Source organism: Pteropus alecto, unplaced genomic scaffold, assembly GCF_000325575.1.
Source record: "Pteropus alecto unplaced genomic scaffold, ASM32557v1 scaffold326, whole genome shotgun sequence".
Taxonomy (NCBI): domain Eukaryota; kingdom Metazoa; phylum Chordata; class Mammalia; order Chiroptera; family Pteropodidae; genus Pteropus; species Pteropus alecto.
In genome coordinates, this window is record NW_006438873.1 from 786,867 (window position 1) to 810,298 (window position 23,432).

Below are 23,432 nucleotides of genomic sequence, written 5' to 3' on the forward strand. Positions count from 1 at the left end.
TGGACTTGACAAAAATATGTTTATTGAAAGGGCAAATCTCGCAGAATAATACAGTATTATATATTTCTGATAAGTATGCAAATGTTTAGGAAAAGTTCTGAACAGACACATCTGACTGATAACTGTTTCTTCTGGGATATTCTGCTCAAGAAGGGATTTAGTATTTATCAGTCATATTTCAAGTTTTAAACAGGAATGTAATAATATATTCTTCCCCCGTGTAGTGCTTGACAGGTGCTAGAGTAATCAGGGAGGTCAATTCATGGATTGTATAAGTGTCTAACTTTAAAATTTTAAATAAGAAAAAAATGAAATAATTATGGAGAACTGGGGCAATGAGAGCGAGAGTTGGCGGCCTGAGGTGAAACCTTTTCGGAGTTTGGAGAATCAATCATTGACTCACCAGCCCTTCCCATGCACATGGAGATCCCCGTAACCCTTGCCACTTAGGGAAACAGATCTACAGTGAGAATTTCCAAGAACCCCCACCATATAGTTAGGATAATCAAACCATATCGTTCTTTTTTTCTTTCAAACTATATCATTCTTTTTTCCCTCGCACCATATTCTTAAACGTGAACAGACAACTAAGGATTATCACAAGTGAAGAAAACTCTCAGCATAATAAGGACTAAGAGATAGGACTAGCCCGAGTGGGGCACATTACATAATAAGAGAAGTAACATTTATGTTAGTCTGAGATTTGAAAAGATGGTTGCGGTTGTTAAATACGGGAAGCTATAAAAAGTTATTTAAATAAGAACTCAGAATGAAAAAAATATTGTTGCAATAAACTTAATAGGTTTGAAAGAAAACTAAGGGAGCTCATCAAGTACAGACATTAAAAAGACAGAAAATGAGAAGGAAAAAGGAACATGGAAGTTGAGAAGGTCCAACATCTAAAAAAAAAGCGACAGAAAAAATCAGGGAAATTATGAGGGAAATAGCAAGTAAATAATTATGAATCTAAACTGAGGAAAGGTGTGAATGCAACTTGAAATAGCTTATTGAATGTTGGACAGGCTGAATTGGCAAACACCACAACTATAAGAAAAAAACAAGACATCCAGAAATATGCTTGTGAAATTTGAGACTATAGATGAGACCATTCTAAAAGCTTCCCCAAAATGTAAATGTTCCCTAAAAAGAACAATCAAGCTAGCCTTGGCCTTCCCTCCCATAAGCAATATTAGATATGAGAATACAGAATAGCCCTTCCAAGTTATGAAGTAAAATCACTTTGAATTTAGAAGTCTATACCAAAACAATAATTAAAACATCCGGACAGATATTGAAAGTCCATATATGCAGTTCTCTTCAGTTTACTCCCACATGTCCTTTATTAAGGTATTGAAAGATTAGCTTTAGCAAAATGTGGATGCAAAAGGAAGGTGATGGGAAAGGCTTCAATAAACAGTGGATGTAACCCAGGAGAATGACATTGAGAATAACTAGAATGACCACCCTGCAACAACCCATCCAAATTACTGGGAAGCTAGGAGACCACGGAGACAGTGAAGAAAATAAATCTTCAGGAAGAATTGATGGGTGATGTTAAGTAGAATAGTAAGAAGTTGGAGGATTTAACCAATATGGTGATCAAACTGTTCTTAGGAAGAAGGAGAGAAAGGCAATTATTTACTTCTGGTGAAGATGGGATTCTAGGGAATAGTTTACCCTCCCACCTGAAATGCTAAAAAAAGGGACAAAATATATGAAAACTTAGTGTTCAAGATACTGGATATCAGGCAATGAAACAGAGATCTCTGGTAAATGAGAAACATATGAGGCGAATACGGTGCTGTGACTTCCCCAGGTACTGCCTGGACAATTTCCAGTCTGAGTGGAGGAGACGGAGCTGGGAGTCAAGAAGACTGAGGTGGCTTGAGGTCACACGGTAAAGTGCCTGAGAGTGCTGAAAGAAGAAACAACCCAGACATATGCAGAATTTTTACCTTAGTAAAAACTCTAGTTTTTACCTGAATACTGATGAGAACAGGCATGTGAGGAAATGATCTGAAGCTGGGGAAAGAAATGATAGAAGGATAAGACAATAAGACAAATTCACAATAAGAGATCTCAACATGCATCTCTTAACAGAACAAGAAGACAGAAAATTTACTTGTAAGTGAAGATGTTGAAGATGTAAACACCATCAGCCACCTTGATTTAATTGACATGTAAACACCACTCCACCCAAGAACAGTAGAATATACATTCTTTTCAAATGTGCCCAGAACATTTACCAAGATCAACCATACTCCAGGCCTTAAAACATTTAAAAGGGTTCAAGTCATACAAAATATGGTTTGTGACTAGAATGGATTAAATTAGAAATCAACAACAGAAAGATAATTGGAAAATCCCCAAATATTTGGATCTAAATAGCCCAATTTTTAGTAACCCATGGGTCAAAAGAGAAACCAAGAGAGAAAATAGAAAGTATATGAATTGAATGAAACACAGAACATAGCATATCAAAATGTGTAACTGTACTCAGAAGAAAACATAATAGCACTAAATGCCTAAGTTATAACAGAAATCTCTCAAAACAATGACTTCGATCCGCACTTTAACAAATTAGAAAATGAAGAGCAATGAGACCCTTAGTTAGCTTAAGGATAGAAATAATAAATATAAGAATAAAAATCTATCTTGGATTTTTTATGCTGATTTGATAGAACTGACATGACAAGTTTAAATGAAAAATTCATCGTTCTATTATCCTGCACACGTGACCACCCTCCACAAATCTGGTGGTGGTTTTCTCAGTTCTGGTCAAAGTTACAGTGACAGAACCCATGTGGTCATACATCCAAAGTTGTCAAAACAAGATATGAGTGTTTAAGAAAAAATAGCTTTTGCAGAAGGAAACTTATAAGTAAGAGTCCAGTTGTATACAACCCCTTTACAAAAACGAACTCTGATTTTATTACTTATGTATTTTGCACAAGCTGGAAACAGAGACTGAAAGCTATCATGGTGAATAGCTTATAGGAGAAGAGCCTAGTACTTAATAAATCCAGGGGTTTCCCATGTATTAGTCAGCTTGGGCCACCATAACAAAATATCAGAGACTGGGTGAATTCAACAAAAAAAACATGTCTCATAGTTCTGGAAGCTGAAAGTCTGATAGCAAGGTGGCAGCATGGCTGGATACTGGTGAGGGCTAGCTTCCTGGCTTGTAGACAGCTGCCTTCTTGCTGTACCTTGACATGGCAGAGAGAGAGCGAATCTTTCAGGCACTGATTTCATCATGATAGCCCCACCCTCATAACCTCAGCTAACCCTAATTACTTCTCAGGGGCCCCATTTCCACATTGGGGGTTAGGGCTTCAACAGTAATTTGGGGAGAACACATTCAGTCCATGAGACCCCATTCTCCACCAATTACTTATTACACACCAGTGTTCTTACATGAAAATATCAATATTTATTCATATAAATATATTTTCAAATAAAACAACAACAAATAATTTCTCCCTGCTCTAAAGTTCCTTGTTCTTCAATACATCCTATTTTTTCCTCCCATTATCCTGTCAGGCTTGTTAGATTTTTCACATCACAAAGGTCACATATCTTCATTATATATGAAAACATATCTATGATACTGTCCCTTTGCTCCACATAATCCACTTAAAGATTCACTCTCCTTTATTGTTACCCACAAATTTTTGGCAGCCAGGAGTGGCACCTTTACCTTTGAGGAAGTCCCTTATATCCAATAGTTCTAAAGGACAAACTCAAACTTTCTTCATGTGATGTTAAATCAGGCTCAAAGCCCCATCCACAAAAAAACACTTTAGAATTATACTTTATTGTAAGCAACCAATGAAATAGCTTTAAAACTGCATTGGAAATAAAATATCAGTGATTCTTATGAAGAATGGTCTTCATTTAAAACAACTGATCCAATCATCTGAACTTTATTAAGACCTATGATAAGGTCACCACCTCAGTTAATTTCAAATTCTCAAGTCAAAAGTCACCAAGGACTTTTGCTCTTTGGCTTTCAAAGAGGGACACATCATCAAATGGTCCCATTTTTACAAAATGTATGTTAGAGACAAATGCCTTTTTCCCATGCCTCTGTCTCTACTTCGATGCTTCAGTCTTTGCTTTTATAACAACTTTAGGCTTTTTCTTCGGAATGTGTATTCTGATGTCGAATCAGGGATGAGCTCCGACTATATGCCTTCCCACATTTACTACATTCATATGGTTTCTCTGAAGAATGGCTTCTCTGGTGCCGGATAAGATCCGACCCACTGCTAAATGCCTTCCCACACTCGTTACATTCATAGGGTTTCTCTCCAGTATGACTTCTTTCATGTAGAATAAGGGATGTGCGTTGACTGAAGGCCTTCCCACATGTTTTGCATGTATATGGTCTCTCTCCAGTGTGAATTCTTTCATGTTGGGCAAGGTGTGCACTCTGACTGAAAGCCTTCCCACACTGATCACATTCATATGGTCTGTCTTCAGTATGAATTCTCTTATGTCGAGTAAGAGATATTCGATGACTGAAGGCTTTCCCACATTCCTCACACTGATAGGGTTTTTCTCCAGTATGAATTCTCTGATGCTCAATAAGAAATGACTGGCGGCCAAAAACTTTACCACATTTATTGCATTTGAAAGGTTTCTCTTCAGAATGAATGTTCTGATGTATTTTAAGGTTGGCAGTTCCAGAAAACATCTTCCCACACTCCTTACATTCAAACAGTTTCTTTTTCTTTGTATGAACTTTCTGATGTTGAAGAAGGGATGAATGCCGATTACAGACCTTCTCACATTTATTGCATCTGTACAGATTCTCTCCACTGTGAATTCTCACATGCAGAATAAGGGCTGAAAGCCGCCTGAAGACCTTCTCACATTTATCACATTTATTGAGTTTCTTGGAAGTGTGAATTCTCTGATGAAGAATAATAGATGAAATCTTATTAAAGGATTTCCCACATTTTCTGCATTTATAAGGATTCTCTAAATGGTTCTTTTTCTGCTGACTTAAGGCCTTCTGACTTTCATGGGTTTTCTCTCCAATATGAATTCTCTTATGTATGACAAGGACTGATTTCTTACTGAAGCCTCTCCCACGTTTACTGCATTCATGTACTTTTTTTCTATTGTGAATTTTCTTATGAACTAAAAGGGATGATATTCGAGTGAAGGCTTTCCCACATTTTCTGCACTGGTGGGCATTCTCAACAAGGTGAATTTTCTGATGTATTTTGGGAGATGAGTTCTGACATAAGGCCTTCTCACAGTCAAAGGTTTCCTTTCCATTATGAATTTTCTCATGTAGAATAAGGGTTGTTCTTTGAATGAAGCTTTCTCCACATTTATCACATTTATGGTTTTTCCTTCCATTGTGAATTCTCTGATGAAGAATGAGCGATGAGACTTGTATGAAAGCTTTTCTACAATTACTACACTCATAAGGCTTCTCTTCAGTATGAGAGCTCTGATGAAGTTTAAGAGATAACCTCTGACTAAAGATTTTCCCACAGTCATTACATTTAAAAGGTTTCTTTCCTGAATGTACTTTCTTGGGTTTTATTAGGACTGAATTTTTTTTGCGGCTTCTTTTTCCTGTGGGACCTTTTTGTGGGGCAGAAACTGTTTTCTGATAGATGCTTTGCCCAGATTTTTTGCAATGATTTGGAGGTAATTTCTTCATCTCGCATTTAGCCCCTGAGTCTGAAATACATCAACAAATTAAATACTTGTTTTCTTATTTAAAAAATTTTTTGTCATTTAAGAATCTAAGTTGAACTGACACACAAAATTTCCTAGGACATCAAACTTTACCACAAGAATTACTCCTTTTTATAAGTTGGATATCTGGAAGTTGAGCATCAAAATAGAAAGTTTTGTTTCTGGGAGAAAGGATTGCCAATAATAATATTTTGCTTCATTATGACTTTTGTCATTTTCTAAAATGAGCATGTTCCTTATGAACATAACATTAATAGTAATTTTAAATGATTAAAGTAGCTCTTTGAAATGCTAAAAAAAGTAGTAAAATTTGAAAATCATTAAAAGAGAACTTTAAAACCTTGAACCTCTTTGATATTTTCCCACAATTTATGTGAAGAAAAATTAATACTGTGAAAGTTGGATTTCATTAGGCTGATTAAATTTGAGGCTTTTAACTAAATACTCATTTTTGTAAGAACCACTGGGAACTCTCTTTAGAAGACAAAAACCACTAACCTAGAACTCAGTATCCTGTGAAAATATGCTTCAAAAGTGAAAGAGAAATAAAAACTTTCTCAGACAAACAAATATCAAGAGAATCTATTGCCAGTACACCTATCTTAACAAGAAATATTAAAAGAGGTGCTTTAGAAAAAAGGAAGATAATACAGATCAGGAATTTGGATCTACATAGAGAAAGTAAGAGCACTGAAGAAGGAATAAATGAAGAAAAAAAAACTTTTTTCCCCCTTATTCTTAACTGATCTAACAGATAGTATTTGTTCCAAATAATAGCAACATTGTATTCGATTATATAATTCATGTATTCAACTTATGTGTGTTTGTGTGTGTATATAGATACATATACATACATACATATTTAAGTCTGCTTATATATAAATGAAGTGAATGACAGCAATGATATTTGGGCTAGAAGGACAGAATTAGCATTATTTTGTTATTATAAGGTACTCATACCACCCATAAAGTGGTATAGTATTATTTGAAAGTGGACTTAGATTAGTTGTAAATGTGTATTGTATATTGTTATAAACTTTAGGGCACCTACTAAAAAAAGTTTTTTTAAAAAAGTATAACTGATATGCTAAGAAAGACAGAAAAAGGAATAATGTGAAATGCTCATTTAAAACCAGAAAAGGCAGAAAAAGAGTGGAAGACAAAAACAGGATAAATACAACAAAGAATAAAGGCAACAAACATAAAACAGTAACAAATATGATTACTAAATATTCATTTCTGACATTATATATCTACTATATCACTGTGAATGTGAATGGTCTAAATTCACCAATTAAAATAAACCATCAAAGTGGATCAAAAAATATGACCCAACCATACACTGTCTGAAAGAAACCCACTTTAGATATAAAGGCACACAGAGATTAAAAGTAAATGGATGGAGAAAAATATACCATGCTAACACTAATCAAAAGAAAGCAGTAGCAGCTATATTAATTTCGGACAGAGCAGACTTAAAAACAAGGAAAGTTATCATGGATAAAGAGGTGTATTACATAATGATAAAGAAGGCAATTCTTCAGAAGACATAACAATTCATAATGTGTATGTGTCTAACAACAGAGTGTCAAACAAAATGAGACAAAAACTGATAGAACCTCAAGAACTAGATGAATCTAGGATCGCAGTTGGAGACTTCAATGCCTCTCTCTCAGAAATCAACAAATTCAGTAGGCAGAAAATCAGTAAGGACATAGTGGAACTCAATGACATCATCATTCAACTGGATCTACTTCACATCTACAGACTAATTCATCCAACAACAGCAGAATTCACATTATTCTCAAGCTCACATGAAACGTTCACCAAGATAGAGCACATTCTGGGCCATAAAACACACCTTAATGAATTTAAAAGAACAGAAATCATACAATGCCTGCTCTCAGACTGCAATGGAACTGAACCGGAAATCAGTAACAGAAAGATAACTGGAAATCCTCAAATACTTGGAGATTAAACAACACACATCTAATTAACACACAGCTGAAAAAAGAAATCTCAAGAAGAGTTTTAAAATATTTTGAACTAAATGAAAATAAAACACAATTTATCAAAATGTGTAGGATGCTGCAAAAGGTGTGCTTAGAGGGAAATATACTGCATTGAAAACGTATATTAGAAGAGAACAAAGATCTAAAATCATTAAACTATGATTCTCTCTTAGAAAAGTGAAAAAAAGAAGAGCAAATTAAATCCAAAGTAAGCAGAATAAATACAGTTGATCCTTGAACAACACGGGTTTGAGTTCTGTGGGTCCACTTACACATAGATTTTTTTCAATAAATACATGGTTGGGTCTCTATATCCTTGGGTTTTGCATCCATGGATTCAACCAACCTCAGATCAAAAACCTTATTTGTGATCTGTGATTGGGAACCTGCAGATGTGGAGGGCCAAATTAAGTTACATGCAGATTTTTGATATGCAGGGCTCGACACCCCTAACCCCAACATTGTTCAAGGGTTAATTGTATTAGCAAACTGAATTCAACAGCATATTAAAGTCATCACATTCGTGAACAAGTGGGATTCATACCTGGACTGCAAGAGTAGTTCGATATGTGAAAATCAATCAGTGTAATATATCACACTAACAAAATGAAGTACAAAAGCCACATGATTATCTCAACTGATACAGAAAAAAGCTTTTGACAAAATTCAACACCCTTTCATGATCAAAACACTCAACAAACTAGGACTAGAAGGAAATTACCCCAATATAATAAAAACCATAATCAAAAAGCCCACAGCAAACATCACAGTAAATGGGGAAAGACTGAACCCTTTTCCTCTAAGATCAGGAACAAGGCAAGAATGCCTACTCTCACCACCACTATTCTACATAGTATTGGAAGTCCTAGCCAGAGCAGTTAGGCAAGGAGAAAAAAAAAAAAAACAACCATAAAAAAAAAAGGAAAGTCAAATTCTCTCTGTTAACAGATGGCATGACCTTATATGTAGAAAACCCTAAAGATTCCACACAGAAAAACTGTTAGAACCAATAAACGCACTCAGTAATGTGGTAGAATACAAAATCAACACAAAGATCGGTTACATTTCTATACACTAACAAGATCCGTGTCAGAAAGGAAATTGAGAAAACAATCCCATTTACTATAGTAGCAGAAAGAATAAAATATTTAGGAATAAATATAACCAAAGAGGTGAAGGACTTTACACTGAAAACTACATAACACTGCTAAAAGAAATCAAAGAAGATACAACTAAATGAAAAGACATCCTGTACTTTTCGATTTGAAGACTTAATATTGTAAAATTGATTAAATGGTCAAAGTGATCTACAGATTCAATGCAATCCTCATCAAAATCCCAATGACATTTTTTGCAGAAATAGAAAAAAGGCTCAAGAGACTAAACAGACAAAAAAATCTTGAAAAAGAGGAACAAGGCTGGAGGCCTCACGCTTCCTGATTTCAAAACATATTACAACACAACAGTAATCAGGTGGTGTGGTGCTGGCACAAAGATAGATACGGAGACCTATAAAATAGAATACAAGGCCCAGAAATAAACCTTTGTGTATCTGGTCAAATGAGTTTCAACAAGAGTGCCAAGACCATACAATGGGAAAAAGATAGTCTCTTCCACAAAGGGTGTTGGGAAAACTGTATATCTAATCCAAAAAAATAAAGTAGAACACTTACCTTCTACCATGTACAAAAACTAACTCAAAATAGATTAAAGAGCTAAACATAACACCTAAAACTATTAAACCCCTAGAGGAAACATAGAAAAGCTCCAGGACATTGGATTCAGTACTGATTTCTTAGCTATGACACCAAAAGTACAGGCATCGGAATAAAAAATTGACAAATAGGACTACATCAAACTATACTTCTGCACGCCAAAAGAAACAATCAACAGAATGAAAAGGCAACCTGCAGAATGGGAAAAAATAATTGCAAAACATATCTGATAAGGGGTTAACATGCAGACTTCATAAGGAAATCCTACAATTCAACAACAAAAGACAAATAACCCTATTAAAAAATGGGCAAGGGGACTTAAAAAGACATTTCTGCCAAGATAGACAAATGGCCAATAAACACATGAAAAGATGCTCAGCATCACTAATCGTTAGAGAAATGCGTTATCAAACACATATTATCACCTCACACCCATGAGGATGGCCACTATCAAAAAAACAGAAAATAAGAAAATAACAACTGTTAGTGAGGATATAAGCAGAAGCTGAAACTCTTGTGCACTATTGGCAGAAATGAAAAATGGTGCAGCCATTGTGGAAAATAGTATGGAGATTCCTCAGAAAATTAAAACTAGAACTACTATATGATCCAGTGATTCCACTTCTGGGTATTTATCCAAAGAAATTGAAATCAGGATCTCGAAGAGATATCTGCACTCACACATTCACTGCAGCATTATTCACAGCAGCAAAGAGGGGGAAGCAACTCACATATCCACCAACAGATGAATGGATAAAGAAAATGTAGTACGGTCATCCCTCAGGGGATTGGTTCCAGGACCTCCAATGGACACCCAAATTCATGGATGCTCAAGCCCCTTATATAAAATGACAAAGTATCTGCATATAGCCTACACGCATCCTCCCATGTACTTTAAATTGTCTCTAGATTTCTTATTATACCTTATACAATTTAAATGCTATGTAAATAGTTGTCATACTGTATTTTTTAGGGAATAATGAATGACAAGGAAAAAAGTCTGTACATGTTTAGTACAAATGCAACCACTGTAGGCCTAAGTACATGGTATACATCAGCAACAACATTAATATGTTTTTTTCAAATATATTTTCAATCTGAGGTTGGTTGAATTCACGAACATGGAAGAGAATATGGAGGCCCAACTGCATATACACATGATGGAATATTATGCAGCCTCTGAAAAGGAAATCCTGTCACATGCTGCAACATGGATGAACTTCAAGCTAAGTGAAAAAAGCCAGTCAGAAACAGTCAAGTACTATATGATTCTATTATTATGACATATCCACGGTTGTCAAAATCATAGAAACAGAGAGCAGAGAGGAAGTTCTCAAGGGCCAGGGGATAATTAGTAGTTAAAGGGTACAGAGTTTCAGTATTGCAGGATGAAAAAGTTTTGGAGATCTGTTGCATAACAGTGTGAACAAACTTAACTGTACATTTAAAAACGATTAAAATGGTATATTTAATTTTATACTTTTTTTACAATTAAAAAAAAAAACTCGTAAAACTATAAAGAAAACATAGTATGACCAACCAAAGAGGAATCCATTGGAGAAGGGAATAAGTTTTTGAAAACTCATCAAGATGAATGGCTATGGGAGATTTTAATTTTTTTTAATGAGTAAAGAAAGTGATGCACGTTTGGACATTGTCACCAGATGTGCTTTCATTAAAAGCAGAACACACTTTCTCGGAAAGAAAATACAAATGCCAAAGCAGGGAAAGTGATGGGGAGATGAGGGTGTTATGGTCTGAGCTTCTGAGACCAAAAGCTGGGGTTCCAGCCCACCTCTGCAGTCACTACTTAGCTGGGTGACCCTGTACAGGTCACCATAACTCTCTGACCTATTTCTCATTTATAAAATAGGAGTAACAGCACCTGCCTTCCAGCATTGCTGGGAGGAACCAGCACTCACCCTCATAAGGGCTTACTGAATAGTGCTTCTCCTCTCTCTAAGAAAGGTGGGTGACACTAAGGAGACTAGAATTTACTGCACAGGCCTAGGGGCCTCTTAGGCGGGCAAGTGGTCCTCAAACATTATCCTAACGAGGCTGTCCTCTACAGTCGAACGCACGACAGGAAAGTCCTGTACACGGGGAACACATGGGACCTAAACACACTGTGGTCATGACATCAGAGGTGGGCCCTGCAGCTCTATCAGTGGAGGTATCAGCCCGGAAAGGTGTAGAAGATACAGAGGGCCCCTCGGGAATGAGGGGCGTGAGGACGCTCACAGCCAACAGTATTTCATTTCTGATCTGCAGAGCCAACCACCTTCCTGAAAGGTTGAGCCACAAACTCCTGAGGCTAATTAGTAAGCCATCGCCTCTGGCTCCAAGCGCACCCTCCCCTTTTTGGTTTTGGGTGCAGGGCATTTCTCCTTCGCCAGCTGCCCCTCGAGGATCCTCAACAGGGGCTCTGGTGGTTTCAATTTCTACTTGTCTTTTTCTCCTCCACTCCCAGAACAAGCGTCCTCCTGCTCCCTCAGGAGTAGAACCCAGGCAGGGTACTCTGTCCTCCTTCAGATCTCTGTGTCTTTTCCTCTAAGTCCTCAAAACCCAATCTCTTCCCTGGCCCTCGGATGGAGGCCATGTCCTGTAGTTACCATCTCTGTGTCACCTCAGTGTCTGCTTTTGGCTTCTTAACAGTACTGTTAAGTCAGTTCCTTGTATTAAACTCTCAAAACAACCAGGGTGTCCTCGGAAGGTTACATATATTGTTTCCATATGACCAGCAATTCTGCTCCTAGATCCACACCCAAGAGAAATAAAAATATGCGTTCACGCAAAATTTGTACAAGAATGTTCACAGCGGCATATTCCTAATAGCTGTAGAGTGGAAGAAGCCCACCTGCCCAACAACGGATGGAACGACAAACAAGATGTGGACCATACAGACAATGGAGCATTACTTGGCCATGAAAAGGAATGAGGCACCGATACACGCTACAGTGTGGATGAACCCCGAAAGCATTATGCTCAGAGAGAAGCCAGACACAAAGGAGCACATATTCATGATTGCACTTCTATGAAAGGCCAACAGGCAAATTCATAGAGACAGAAAGGGGACTGGTGTTGGCCCGATCTGGGGGTGTACTGGGCAGGGGGAACAAAGAATGACTGCTAAATGGTATGGGGTTTCAGCCAAGGGTAATAAAAATGTTCTAAAACTCATGACAGTCATGGATGTATAATTCTGTCAAGAAAATGACCATCTCTGAACTGTATACTTTATATGGTGAATTGTATAGTATGTGAAGTACATTTTAATAAACTGTTTAAAAAAAAAAAAGAAACCCAAATGAGAGTGGTTTGTTTTCCTGACCAGAACGATTGCACGTGCCCCTTGAAGGGCCACTTGTGCATTCTAGGGGAGGGGGCGGGAGCACTTACCGACAGACACCAGGTTCTGGTAGGTCTCCAACATGACATCTTCATACAAGTCCTTCTGTATGGGGCTCAGCCCTTCCCACTCCTCCTGGGAGAAGTAGACAGCCAAATCTGCAAATGTCACTGACGCCTGAAATGGAAAATCACAAGCCCTCTCATGGGAGGCTCGTGCTTCCACATGCCTGGAGAAGACAGTGGACTGTCCCACACAGGGGATGGGGTACATGGTCAGGAAACACTTGGGGTTCCGAGGCCAAAGGGTCAAGTGTGTTAACAGAAATCAAACAGCATATGACATAACCGTTAGTCAAGATTGCTTGCAAAAAAAGCCTGTCAACTTGGACTTACCAGGCACCAACAAAGTTAGGTGTTTTTCTAAGCACCTACATACACTGGCTCACTTAGTGCTCGTGTGAGCCTGTGACCGGGGACTACTGAGAAAATCACTGCGATGTCCCAGATGAGGACAGTGGGGCCCCAACATGAGGTGATTTACTGAAGCCCTTACAGCTAGTCCACATAGGGGTCAGGGTCCAATCTGGACAGTCTGCTTCTGACTCATGCTCCTGACCACCTGCTTTCTAAAAAGTACATGACTACGTTACACATGGCAAAGGATTCTTTGCAGATGGGACCAGGTGACCTTAAAATAGGGAGATTACCCTGGATTGTCTAGGGGGGCCTGATGGACTCACAGGAAACTGTAAGAGAAGGGACTTTTCTACAGCAGTGACAGGAGGAGAGAAAGAGAAGTCAGGGAGATTCAAGAATGCGCTGGGTTGCACCTGCTATCGCCAGTATGAAGGTGGAAGAAGGGGCCACATGGAAGCGGGAAAAGAAACCAAACCCTGCCAACAACTAGTGAGTTTAGGAGAGGACCCGGGGCTCAGGAGACCACAGATGGCCAGCATCTTGATTTCAGCCTTGAGACCCAAAGCAGAGGCCCCAGCTAGGGCACTAACTGGGTGTTGAGTAAGTGTGTGCTGTTTTGATCTGCCAAGTGTATGGTAATGTTATAGCAGTGACAGGGAACAAATACACATAAGTCAAGGGTGAAGCTGTTTGTTCTAAGAAATGGCATTAAAGATGCCTATGTCTAAAGCAGTGCAGCCTGCCTATCAAAGGGGCGGCCCTTACCACCTAGCGGGCCTGGCTCCAATGAACAGCACCTGAACAGGGGCTGTGTGGAGTGTTTTAAAGTCAGAGAGACTTCCCCGTCATAAACATGGGTTGGACAAGTAGAAACAAAGTGATGTCAAGAGGTTGGCTCTGGAGCACAAAATGGAACCTCCTCTGCGTCTGCAGGCCCCACCAGGGCACTTGTCTCCACCCTGAGAAACCACAGTGGCTGTCACCTTCCCCCTGGGGAGGGCATTTCTTCCAGTACTGGCAGAGGCCTTCAAGGTGCTCGGCCCACAGCTGAATGGTCATGTGCACACTGAGAAAAAGGAGGGGGCCACAGGGCAGCTACCTGGGTTGTGGGGGCTGTCACGTTCCCCTTGTGGTAACAGGAGGAACCTGGGGACCAGGTCTTGGTTGGGTCTCTGCTGGGCAGGAAGTGTACATGGAAGAAAAGCAAATGGTCCACGTCTTCCAGAATGGAATGTTCACGAAGGAAGAGGAATAGCTGTTTACCTTGGATTTGGGCTTCCCTCGTACAGCAGGCATCCTCTGCTCCCTGATGAGGGTCCGCATCTGGGGGCGGCAGCACGCTGTGGCAGGGGTACTGTGGGACAAGGGAAGTCGGGAGGCTCGGTGGGCCTTCTGGGTAGTCATCGAGTCTCAGGGTAAGAAATTCATAGCCCCTCACCCTGGACATACATATGCACATGGAGGGAGAAGAGAATGTCTTCTGGAACATTTCTGCCCTTTTCAGGGTCAGAGGCAGGCCACAACCAATGCTAACTGCTCCTAAGATCTCAGAAGGTGCTCGATCAGGAGGCCAATATGACGTGACAGACACCTGATAGTCCATCTGATAAGTATACACTGAGCACTCACCGAGTGCAGGCACTGTCCTAGGTGCTGGGGGGGAGCAGTGAGTGTGCACAGAAAAGGACCTGCTCCTGCACACCTGACATTCCAGCAGGGAGGACAAGTCCACATAAACAGTGTCGGCTGAGGTCACTGCTATGAAGGATAAAAGGACCAGGCAGGAGCTAGAGTTGACAGGGTTGTGTGGTGGCGGGGTCGTGGGGTAGCCTCTCAAAGGTCTGAATGTGTGCTGAGGTCTGAATGTGTACGAGTGTTAGCCACATGGGCGCTGGTGGAAGAGCATTCTGAAGAAAGGTACAACAGGTGCAAAGGCCCTGTGACAGGCGTGTGCTTGGCATGTGGAAGGCAAGGAGAAGCTGGTGTGCTGCAGCAAAGAGAGTGAGGTAGGGAGTGGTAGGCCAGGAGGGGCTGGAGCCAGGAAGGCCAGACCATTAAGGGGGTGGTGAGTGGTTTGGAACTTCCCCCAAGTGTGGTAAGACATCACTAAAGGAGAGCCGAAAAGGGGACTCACAGATAAGTATGTAGAAATCCAGCAGAGAAGCGCTGGTGGTGCACTGGGGTGGGAGCAGGGGAAGGGGCAAGATGTCCCACATACATTCTAAAGAGACTCCAAGGAGACTTTCTTCCCTACAGCTGTACCATCCAACATGTGTGCCACTAGCCACATGTCACAAGTGCGTTCTGGAAATAAGGCTAGTGCAACTGAGGAACTGGGTGTTTTATATTAATTGATTAAAACCTTAATGAGTAATAAATATTAAAATTAATTAAAATTTACTATCAATCTAAAATTAAAAACTGATCTTCAATTCAATTACTGTAAAACTCTTAAGGTCTGTCTGGCACAGCTTGGGTGTGTGAATCTACTTCTCCTATGACATGTTTTATGAAATTTAAATGTAGAAAGAGTAACTCCAATAAAAATTAAGTGTCTGGATTGAGGTGCACTGTACTTGTAAAACACATACTGGCAGTATGAAAAAACACATAAAGACAATATGAAAAAAAATCACATAAAATATCTCACTGGTAATTGTTTATGTTGATTACAAGTTAAAACTAATATTTCGGACATACTGAGTTAAATAAAATTACTATTAAAATTAACTTTAATGTTTGGTTTTTTTACTCTTTTCAATGTGGTTACTGAAAATTTTTTAATTCTGTGTTGCACCATGTTTACAGGGCAGCACTGCCCCTCCCATCCAGTCTACACCATCTCATCCAGCTGATACCACCCCGTCCAGTCTACCCCATCCTTTCACTGCACTGCTTACTTCACACTCCCCTAAAACAGCTTGCTGATGCATGTCTACGTGGGTACTGTGTCCATCACTGTAATTCGGGTTCCAGGAAAGCAGGCAACTGGACACTTGCCCACTGCTCTCCTCCTGAGGCTGAGAACAAGCCCAGCACAGAGCAGCACTCAGGAAGATCTTTGACTGACTCGGTGACCAGTACCCCAGGCCATCCAGCCCACCGAGTCAGGGCGGGGCCAACCGGGCCATGCTGAGACCACAGAGGACAGTTCTTCCAGCAGTCCCCTCAAGCCCTCTCAACTTGTCTTTTGGAGAAGGGTGGGGTCTGAAAAAGGCAGATATGGGGGCGCACTTCTCCCCTCATCGTGAAAAACGTGAATCTAGAAAAAAGGAGTACATTGTACCCCAATCACTCTTCGCCCAATATGAACACTTTCCTTACTCCTTTTAAAAAATCAAGTCATTTCAGCCATGACATAGCCATAACAGCTTGCCCTAAATGCAGCAGCAGCAGCTCCGGAGAATGCCATCATCACGTGCCAGTGCCAAGAACAGTAGACATGTCGTAAGTAGCCTCTATGATTACTGAGAAAGACACAGCAGGAGATGGTTTGGGAAATGGAAGCACTGGTATGTCCTCCACAGATGTTCGTGTGCTTCCCTCCCTTGAGAGCGAGGGCAGGGGAAGATAACTGAAACCAAGACCATATTAAGTTGAGTTAGAGAACACGTAGGTTTTGAGGGTGAGACAGCGCAGACCACCTGTGCGTTGTCACAGAGCTTTACGTGATGGAACCAGGGTCTGAGCCCCGGCCCACCTCCACACCATCTGCCCTCCTGCTGTAGGACAGGAGTCTACATAGGAAATCCTCTCTGGTGGACTTCGGGAGGTGTCATTGTTGCACCACAATCACCAGATGTTTGCTTTATAGCAGAGAGGCCAGAGGACTTGGGGAGGTTTGCAGCAGCCCATCTATGGTGAGGAGCTGTGGCTCAGGGACGAACCCAGTGGCCTGGCCTTCCATTCTCTGACCATGCTAAGCAAGGCTTCACTCAGCAGAAAGTGGAGACACAGGGGCCACACCAGAAGCCTGGACACCTGAATTATCTCTGGATTAGACCCCGGGGCAGAGGTGTAAGGAGGTGTCTGAAGTGCCTGCCAACTTCCATGGTGTAAATACTCCTGCTGGGCCCACTGTAAGCTACCAAACTAAAGTCACTGAGCACAGAGCTGGGGACAGGAGTGCACAACAGACTTCTGAGAACCAGTGCGAGTCAGTCCCAGCACTCCGCCAGGGCTGACTCTGACAATGAAGCCCTAGTCTTTGTCTGGGCATTTCCATATTTAGACCAACATCCCTCAACAGCAGAAGGGGATTAAAGCCTAGTTCTGTGCTCTGGTGCGCACCCCAAAGCAGCGGCCTCTCCACAGAAAACTCTTTTGCTGGCTGTTTGTGTTTTGTTTTGAAACATTCATGTAACTTCAGCATCCTATGGCATAAATCTGATCCGTGTTAACATAGAATCATGTTTTAAATTACTTACCAGATTAGTACATTGCTTGGCTTTTCCCTTCTGATTCCTCAAGTAAAACAGGTTGCTCCTGGAAGTGGCATCACATCCACTCTGTGGTTTCTCATAGCTATTTGTGCTCAGCCACGCACCCCAAATTGAAGAAGCACAATTCTTGTCCACAAGTAACTTTCTTTGAGGAACTCAGCTCTGCTGGGGAGGAAAGAACAGCAGTTTGGTATGAGGGCATTATGGGTTTGAAGCTTGCCTCTACCAATGAGTGGCTATGGGGGAACTACCCACGGTCTCAGTTTGCTCATCTGTACAATGGGGTGATGGAAACCTACCTCACCCTTGGCTGTCCGGGACTTTACATGAGATGGCACATAAGAATTTCTTGCCTTCCTTCTCCTTGTTAAGTCAGTATACACCAAGCATCCAGGAAACAAAGGAGGGCTGAAACCCACTGAAAGGGCCGTGGTTAGAGTCCTCACCCGGGCCTGACTGGAGAGAGACTGACACTATCTCAGTGGAAGGCAACTTGGCAACACCTTCAAGATGGAGGGTGCACATACCCTTTCCTCATTTCTGGTATTTGTCTTCAGATGCCCTCACATGTGTGTAAAATGACAGACTGTGGCAGGGTTGGTGGGAAGAGGCAGGACAGGCCTGCGGTGAGCGTGGGTGCCTGGAGCTAGGCTGTCTGGGTTGAACTTCTAACTCTGCCACGTCCTCTGTGTGACTTCACACTCTCTATGTCCTCTGGGCCTCAGCTTCCTCATCTGTAAAATGGGACAAATAACAATGACCCCATAGGGCTGTTGTGAGGATTAAATGAGTGAAAACATGTGGCACACTTAGAGCCAAGCTTAGCAGTGCTAAACAAAAGTCAGTCATCAAGAGACTGGAAACAACCCGACTGATTGTCAGTAGGAAGACGGCTAAGTGAACGTTACATGCCCACATGGGACTCCACTTTAGCCTTTAGAAAGAACAAGATGGCACTACATCGGTGGTTCTTCATTAGGGGCAATTTTTCCCCCAGGAGATACCAGCAATGTCAGGGGACATTTTGGGTTGTCACAACTGGTGGGGGGAGGCATGCTCCTGTCATCTGGTGGGTAGAGCCCCGGGATGCTGTTCAACACCCCACATTGCACAGGACACTCTCAGAGCACAGTGATCTGGCTCAGATGTCAACTGTGCTGAGGTTGAGAAACCTGCTCTACATGAACTGTGTGAAGAAGTCTCCAAGAGACGCTGCAATTATGGGGAAAAGATAGAGGAAAAAATGCTTGGAAGAAACAAAACACAAAATACAAATACATGAGTTTGAAAAGGCATAGACAAGTTCTGGAAGGGTGATCAAGAAGCTAGTGGCAGTGAGTGTCTCTGAAGAAGGACACTAGGTCCCTTGGCATGGTAGAAGAAACCCAAAACTCTTTTCCTCTCTACACCTTGGCCTTCCATATCACATGTACAGAATTACCTCTTCAAAACATCAGCACCACAAATGAAATAAAGAAGCTAGATTCATCACCACAGGCAGGCTGTACACCTAGCCTGTCTCCCAAGTCCCAGACCACAGAGTGGGAAAGAGCTTTGAAAAGCATGAAGCTCATTTCTTGGTCCTAAGGTAGGGATGGCTCAAACCTGGATGGAAATAAGCTTCAAAGAGTTACTGGACAGTAGCCATGCCTCCCATCAGGGGCAGGCAACGAGGGTCCCCCTCAACTCCACACCCCTCTGGCCTGGCCCTGAGTTGGGGGCAGGTCCTGACACACCTGAAAGCCAGCTGTTTACTGCATGGACAGTATCCCTGTTTCCTTCCAGCCAGAGCTGGCCTCTGCTGAATCACCTGTCAAATATCTTAAGACTACTGTCCCCTGAGCCTGCCAGCCCCAGAGGCTGAGGATGTATGGGGACACTTTCTCTAAAGACCTAAGTCCAGTTGTACCAGAAAACACAGATGCTGCATGTTAGGGTAGGCCCTGCCATTTCTCTTTGCACAAGGACAGGCTTTATCAATGTAGGACAGAGCTTGGAATGTGCCTGTCATGGGGAAGTGCAGCTGTCAGGACTGCCTGTCCTAAGATACTGAAAGCACTGGTCACTCACCTGCTCCCCTCTCCATGACACTGATTTCTTTTATTCCTGGAAGCCCTGCAGGAGCCCGCAAGCTCTCAGAGCTGTAGCTCTTAGCCCTGTCTGTATACTAGAATCTCTTTAATAAATACTGATGGTGTGCCCATCCCAGGCCAATTAAATCAGAATCTCTGGGGACTGAATCTGGGCCTTAAAAAAAAAAAAAAACCACCTTTCCAAGGTGATGTTAATGGGAGGCCAGGGTTTAGAATCCCTGCCCAACCCGAGCCTTGTTGGCGAGGATGGAGTGCTAAACCCTCTAGGCTGAAGCCCAGACCCAATGTTGGAGCAGAAGAGTCTTTAATGAGATCAAGGGATGCCACTGAGTCACTGAGGGTGGCCATTGCTGGCTTGGAGCTGACTGAAGTACCCATGGGAAGCCTGGTGTTGACTCTGAAAACAGCAGCTGCTGTCACCCCATAATCCCTTCACCCTGCTTTACTTTTCAAATGCTTATTACCATCTGTGATGAATTTAATTGTGGGCTCCCTCTCAGCTCCCTACTAAATGTGCAGTCCAGTAGAAACCTCGTCTGTCTTGTTGGTTGACTAGCATGGTACCTAGCCCCTGGCAGACACTTGACTCTGAGTGAGTGGCTCTGACAGCCCACCTGGGCTTCAGGCCAAGACACTGTGCTTTCCTCTTATCTCGGGAACATCACTCTTTAACACGGCTCCTCCAGTGCCCTCGGCCTTCTCCCTATCCTGTCTTGGGAATGTCCAGAATATCCTTGTTATGGTCCTGTATACCACTGATTATTAACTAAGATGATTCTGCCCTCCAGGAGACACCTGGCAGCATCTGGAGACATTTTTGCTTTCACAATCGGGTCAAGGGGTGTGCTATTGGCACCTGGTGGATAGAGGCCAGAGATAATGATAAACATCCTATGACACAGAGGACAGTCTACCCCACCCCAGAAAAATTATCTGGCCCAAAGTGTCCATAGCGAAGAGGCTGAGAATAGGACACAGACACACCTCCAGCCCCCAGGGTTATGGGAAGATACAGCTCCTCAGCCTCTGCCACTTTCCAGCTCCAGTCTTCCTCACCACAAGCTCCCTAGGGGCATCTCCACCTAGGAAGACCCTCTGCTCTGGGTCTCCCAGAACTCTGACTAGAAAGTTCTGAATCTAAGCCCCTACCTAGAGTTTTACTTTACCTCTTGACCCGAAATGTTTACTCTGGGGCTCTACTTTTTGCTTTTCTTCCTGTGGATTTTATTTTTTGGATTTGGAATCTTTGTGGTTATTATATTAATAATAAAACAATTATACTTTGCATTTTGCTTACTGGTGTCACGTACTGTTCTACATAATGCTCACCATAAGCCCGGGATTGGTACTATTATTTTCCCCATCTTGCAGGTGAAACCGAGGGGCGGCAGATTTAGGTGACCTCTCCCCAATTCACACAACTAGTGAGTGATGGAACCTGGAGTCCCAGAGTCCACGCTCTTCTCCAAGCTTCCCTAGTCACCTTGCCACAGGTTCCACAGGCCAGGGCAGGCTCTGCCCTCCCTTCAAATGTATACTAAGGCAGAAACAACTGGTGCAGCTCACCTACTGGGGACACCACTGCTCAACTGGGAGAAACCAGACCCTCAGCATCAAGGACAAAAGCCCAGTCTCAAACTCCGAGATGAAAACCCCTTCAGCATTCACCACTGCACCCCTACCGCGGGACGGGGTCAAAGAACAACCACCAGCAGCACGACAACAAACACCCGGCACATACACAGTACTTGGTAAATGCTAAGCTCTACGCCGGGTGTTTCACCTGTTACCCCACTGGATTTTCCCTCCACCCAGGCAGGCGGTTTCATCATCCGTCTTAACCCACAAGGGGAGCCTTGCACAACACAACACCGCCTTTCCCAGGGCCCATCGCACCTGTGCAGCCGCTCAGAATGCTCCCCACCAGACCTCCTTCCACAGTCACAGGCAGATATAGACTAGGACAACACAATCACGCAACTGCAAAACCACGGACACTTCCAGTGTCGCACTCAGCCGCCCTAGACTAATAAATGACCACATCGGTCTTGTCACACACACAAATGCGCTCCGACCACACACATCCTCGAGGTGCACTTATACCCATTCCCAGACCCCTAGAGGCGCCGTCATTTCTTTCTCACATCAACACCACAGAGCACACAGTAAAATACACGATCCTGAGACACGCCCCCGTCACCATACGTCTGACTCCGTTACGAAGACACACACAGAGCCGCCCACACACACCCCTTCTCACACCACATCCAGCGCCACCACACATTTCAAACATACGGTCATGGCTCTACACCTCACACTCCGTCCGACACGACTAGACACGCAATCCCACGCAGCCTTGGGCCCTCGACTCCCGCGGCCTCACGACCTCCCGCAGCCTCACAGCCACGCAGCTGCCGGAACATATACACAGGTCTACGTCCACATTTCCGTCCTCGCGGGTCGCGTACTGGCAGCGCCCATTATGACAGCTGTGCCCGCAGCCCAAGCTCCCAGCGCCTACGTCCGCCCCTCCGGGATCCCAGGGGGGACCATGGTCAGCGCTCATCACACGTGGGACTCGTAGGCGGGCCATGGCACCGCCCCCGGGACCGCCCCCAGAGCGAGGCCCCGCCCCCAAACAAAACCACGCGGCGGGAGCTCGTTAACAACCACAAGTCCAGGGACGTCCCACAAGCACTGGCCTGAGGCCCCGCCCCTCTGCACGCAACGGCGTACGCCAGTAGTCTCGGGCAATCAGAGCCGTCCTTGGGAGCATCACCGCCCGCGTGCCAGGCCTAGGTCCTGCCCCGCGCCAATCCACGTAGCACGCACGGTCGCGTGTGGGGCCAGCTCAGTTTGCGCTCTTGGAGGCCCCATGCCTCGTTCCCCTTGTGCAATCACGCGACGGTACTCAGGCGCTGCTGCCCGTCCTTGATCTATTCAACCAAACCCACCCTCCGCAGTTAGCCGCTCTCCTCGGCTTCCATGCCTGCGCGTTCCCGTTCGGGGGCTTCTGGCCGCAGCACTCTCCCCCGTGCGCCGGGATTCTCCGAGATTTAGAGCCAGAGTCACTGGCGGACGCTGAAGCGCACATTCGCGCGTGCGCACTGCGAGTTCAGTGCGCAACTCCCAGAAGCCTCCGGGGCGCAGCGCGGCTCGGAGTGGCCACGCCCAGGCGTGAGGGGCCGAGAACTTGGGTCGTGCTGCCTCCGATCTGTCTTTCCCGGAGACGAACTGATTCGGGAGTCAGGCGGAGGAATGTTCCTCCAGGCCAGGAGAGGAATCTCACTTGCGCCTTTGTTGGCCGAGAAGCCCCAGAGTCTTCTGCGCGGCCCCTTTCTAGCTCCGAGACTCCATTTTCCGGGAGACCCTGCGGCCCGTTTCCGTGATTCCGCGGCTGCGCGTCCTCTGAAAGTGCACGAGCGAGCGGCGCCGGTGCGCGCTGTGCTGCCGCGTGCTGTGCTGCCGCGTGCAGTGACCGCTGTGTGATCGTGAGTCTCTGAGAGGGGACCCAGCTTTTGTGATTTTGTACGTGTGTGTGTGTAGCACTGATTTAGAATATATATGTGTATGTTCAGTAGCCTCTATGGCTGCTTTTGAAAGCATAGAAAGTCTATGGCCCAAAGAGCCTAAAATCCTGATTGATCCGTTTTTGTAGTTGTGTAGTGCGTGTGTAGGGGG

The 23,432-nt window shown here is 43.3% G+C and overlaps 1 protein-coding gene across 1 annotated transcript; it reads right to left on the reverse strand.

Moving 5' to 3' along the window:
* Positions 1 to 3,798: 3,798 nt before the first annotated feature.
* ZNF667 (zinc finger protein 667) lies at positions 3,799 to 23,401 on the reverse strand. The gene is made up of 6 exons (XM_025049642.1): positions 22,706 to 23,401; positions 17,644 to 17,820; positions 14,480 to 14,570; positions 12,848 to 12,974; positions 11,530 to 11,541; positions 3,799 to 5,715 (listed from the first exon to the last, which is right to left on the reverse strand). The coding sequence occupies exons 3-6, from the start codon at positions 14,537 to 14,539 to the stop codon at positions 4,133 to 4,135; spliced, it is 1,782 nt and encodes a 593-aa protein (XP_024905410.1). The 5' UTR covers positions 14,540 to 14,570; positions 17,644 to 17,820; positions 22,706 to 23,401; the 3' UTR covers positions 3,799 to 4,132.
* Between the last annotated feature and the right edge of the window lie 31 nt (positions 23,402 to 23,432).

Coding starts and splice junctions, on each gene's coding strand:
- ZNF667 (XM_025049642.1), bottom strand. CDS start 14,539: ATGCGGACCCTCATCAGGGAGCAGAGGATGCCTGCTGTACGAGGGAAG. Junction 12,975..14,479: donor GAGGGAAGCCCAAATCCAAG/GTAAACAGCTAT, acceptor TTTCCATTTCAG/GCGTCAGTGACATTTGCAGA.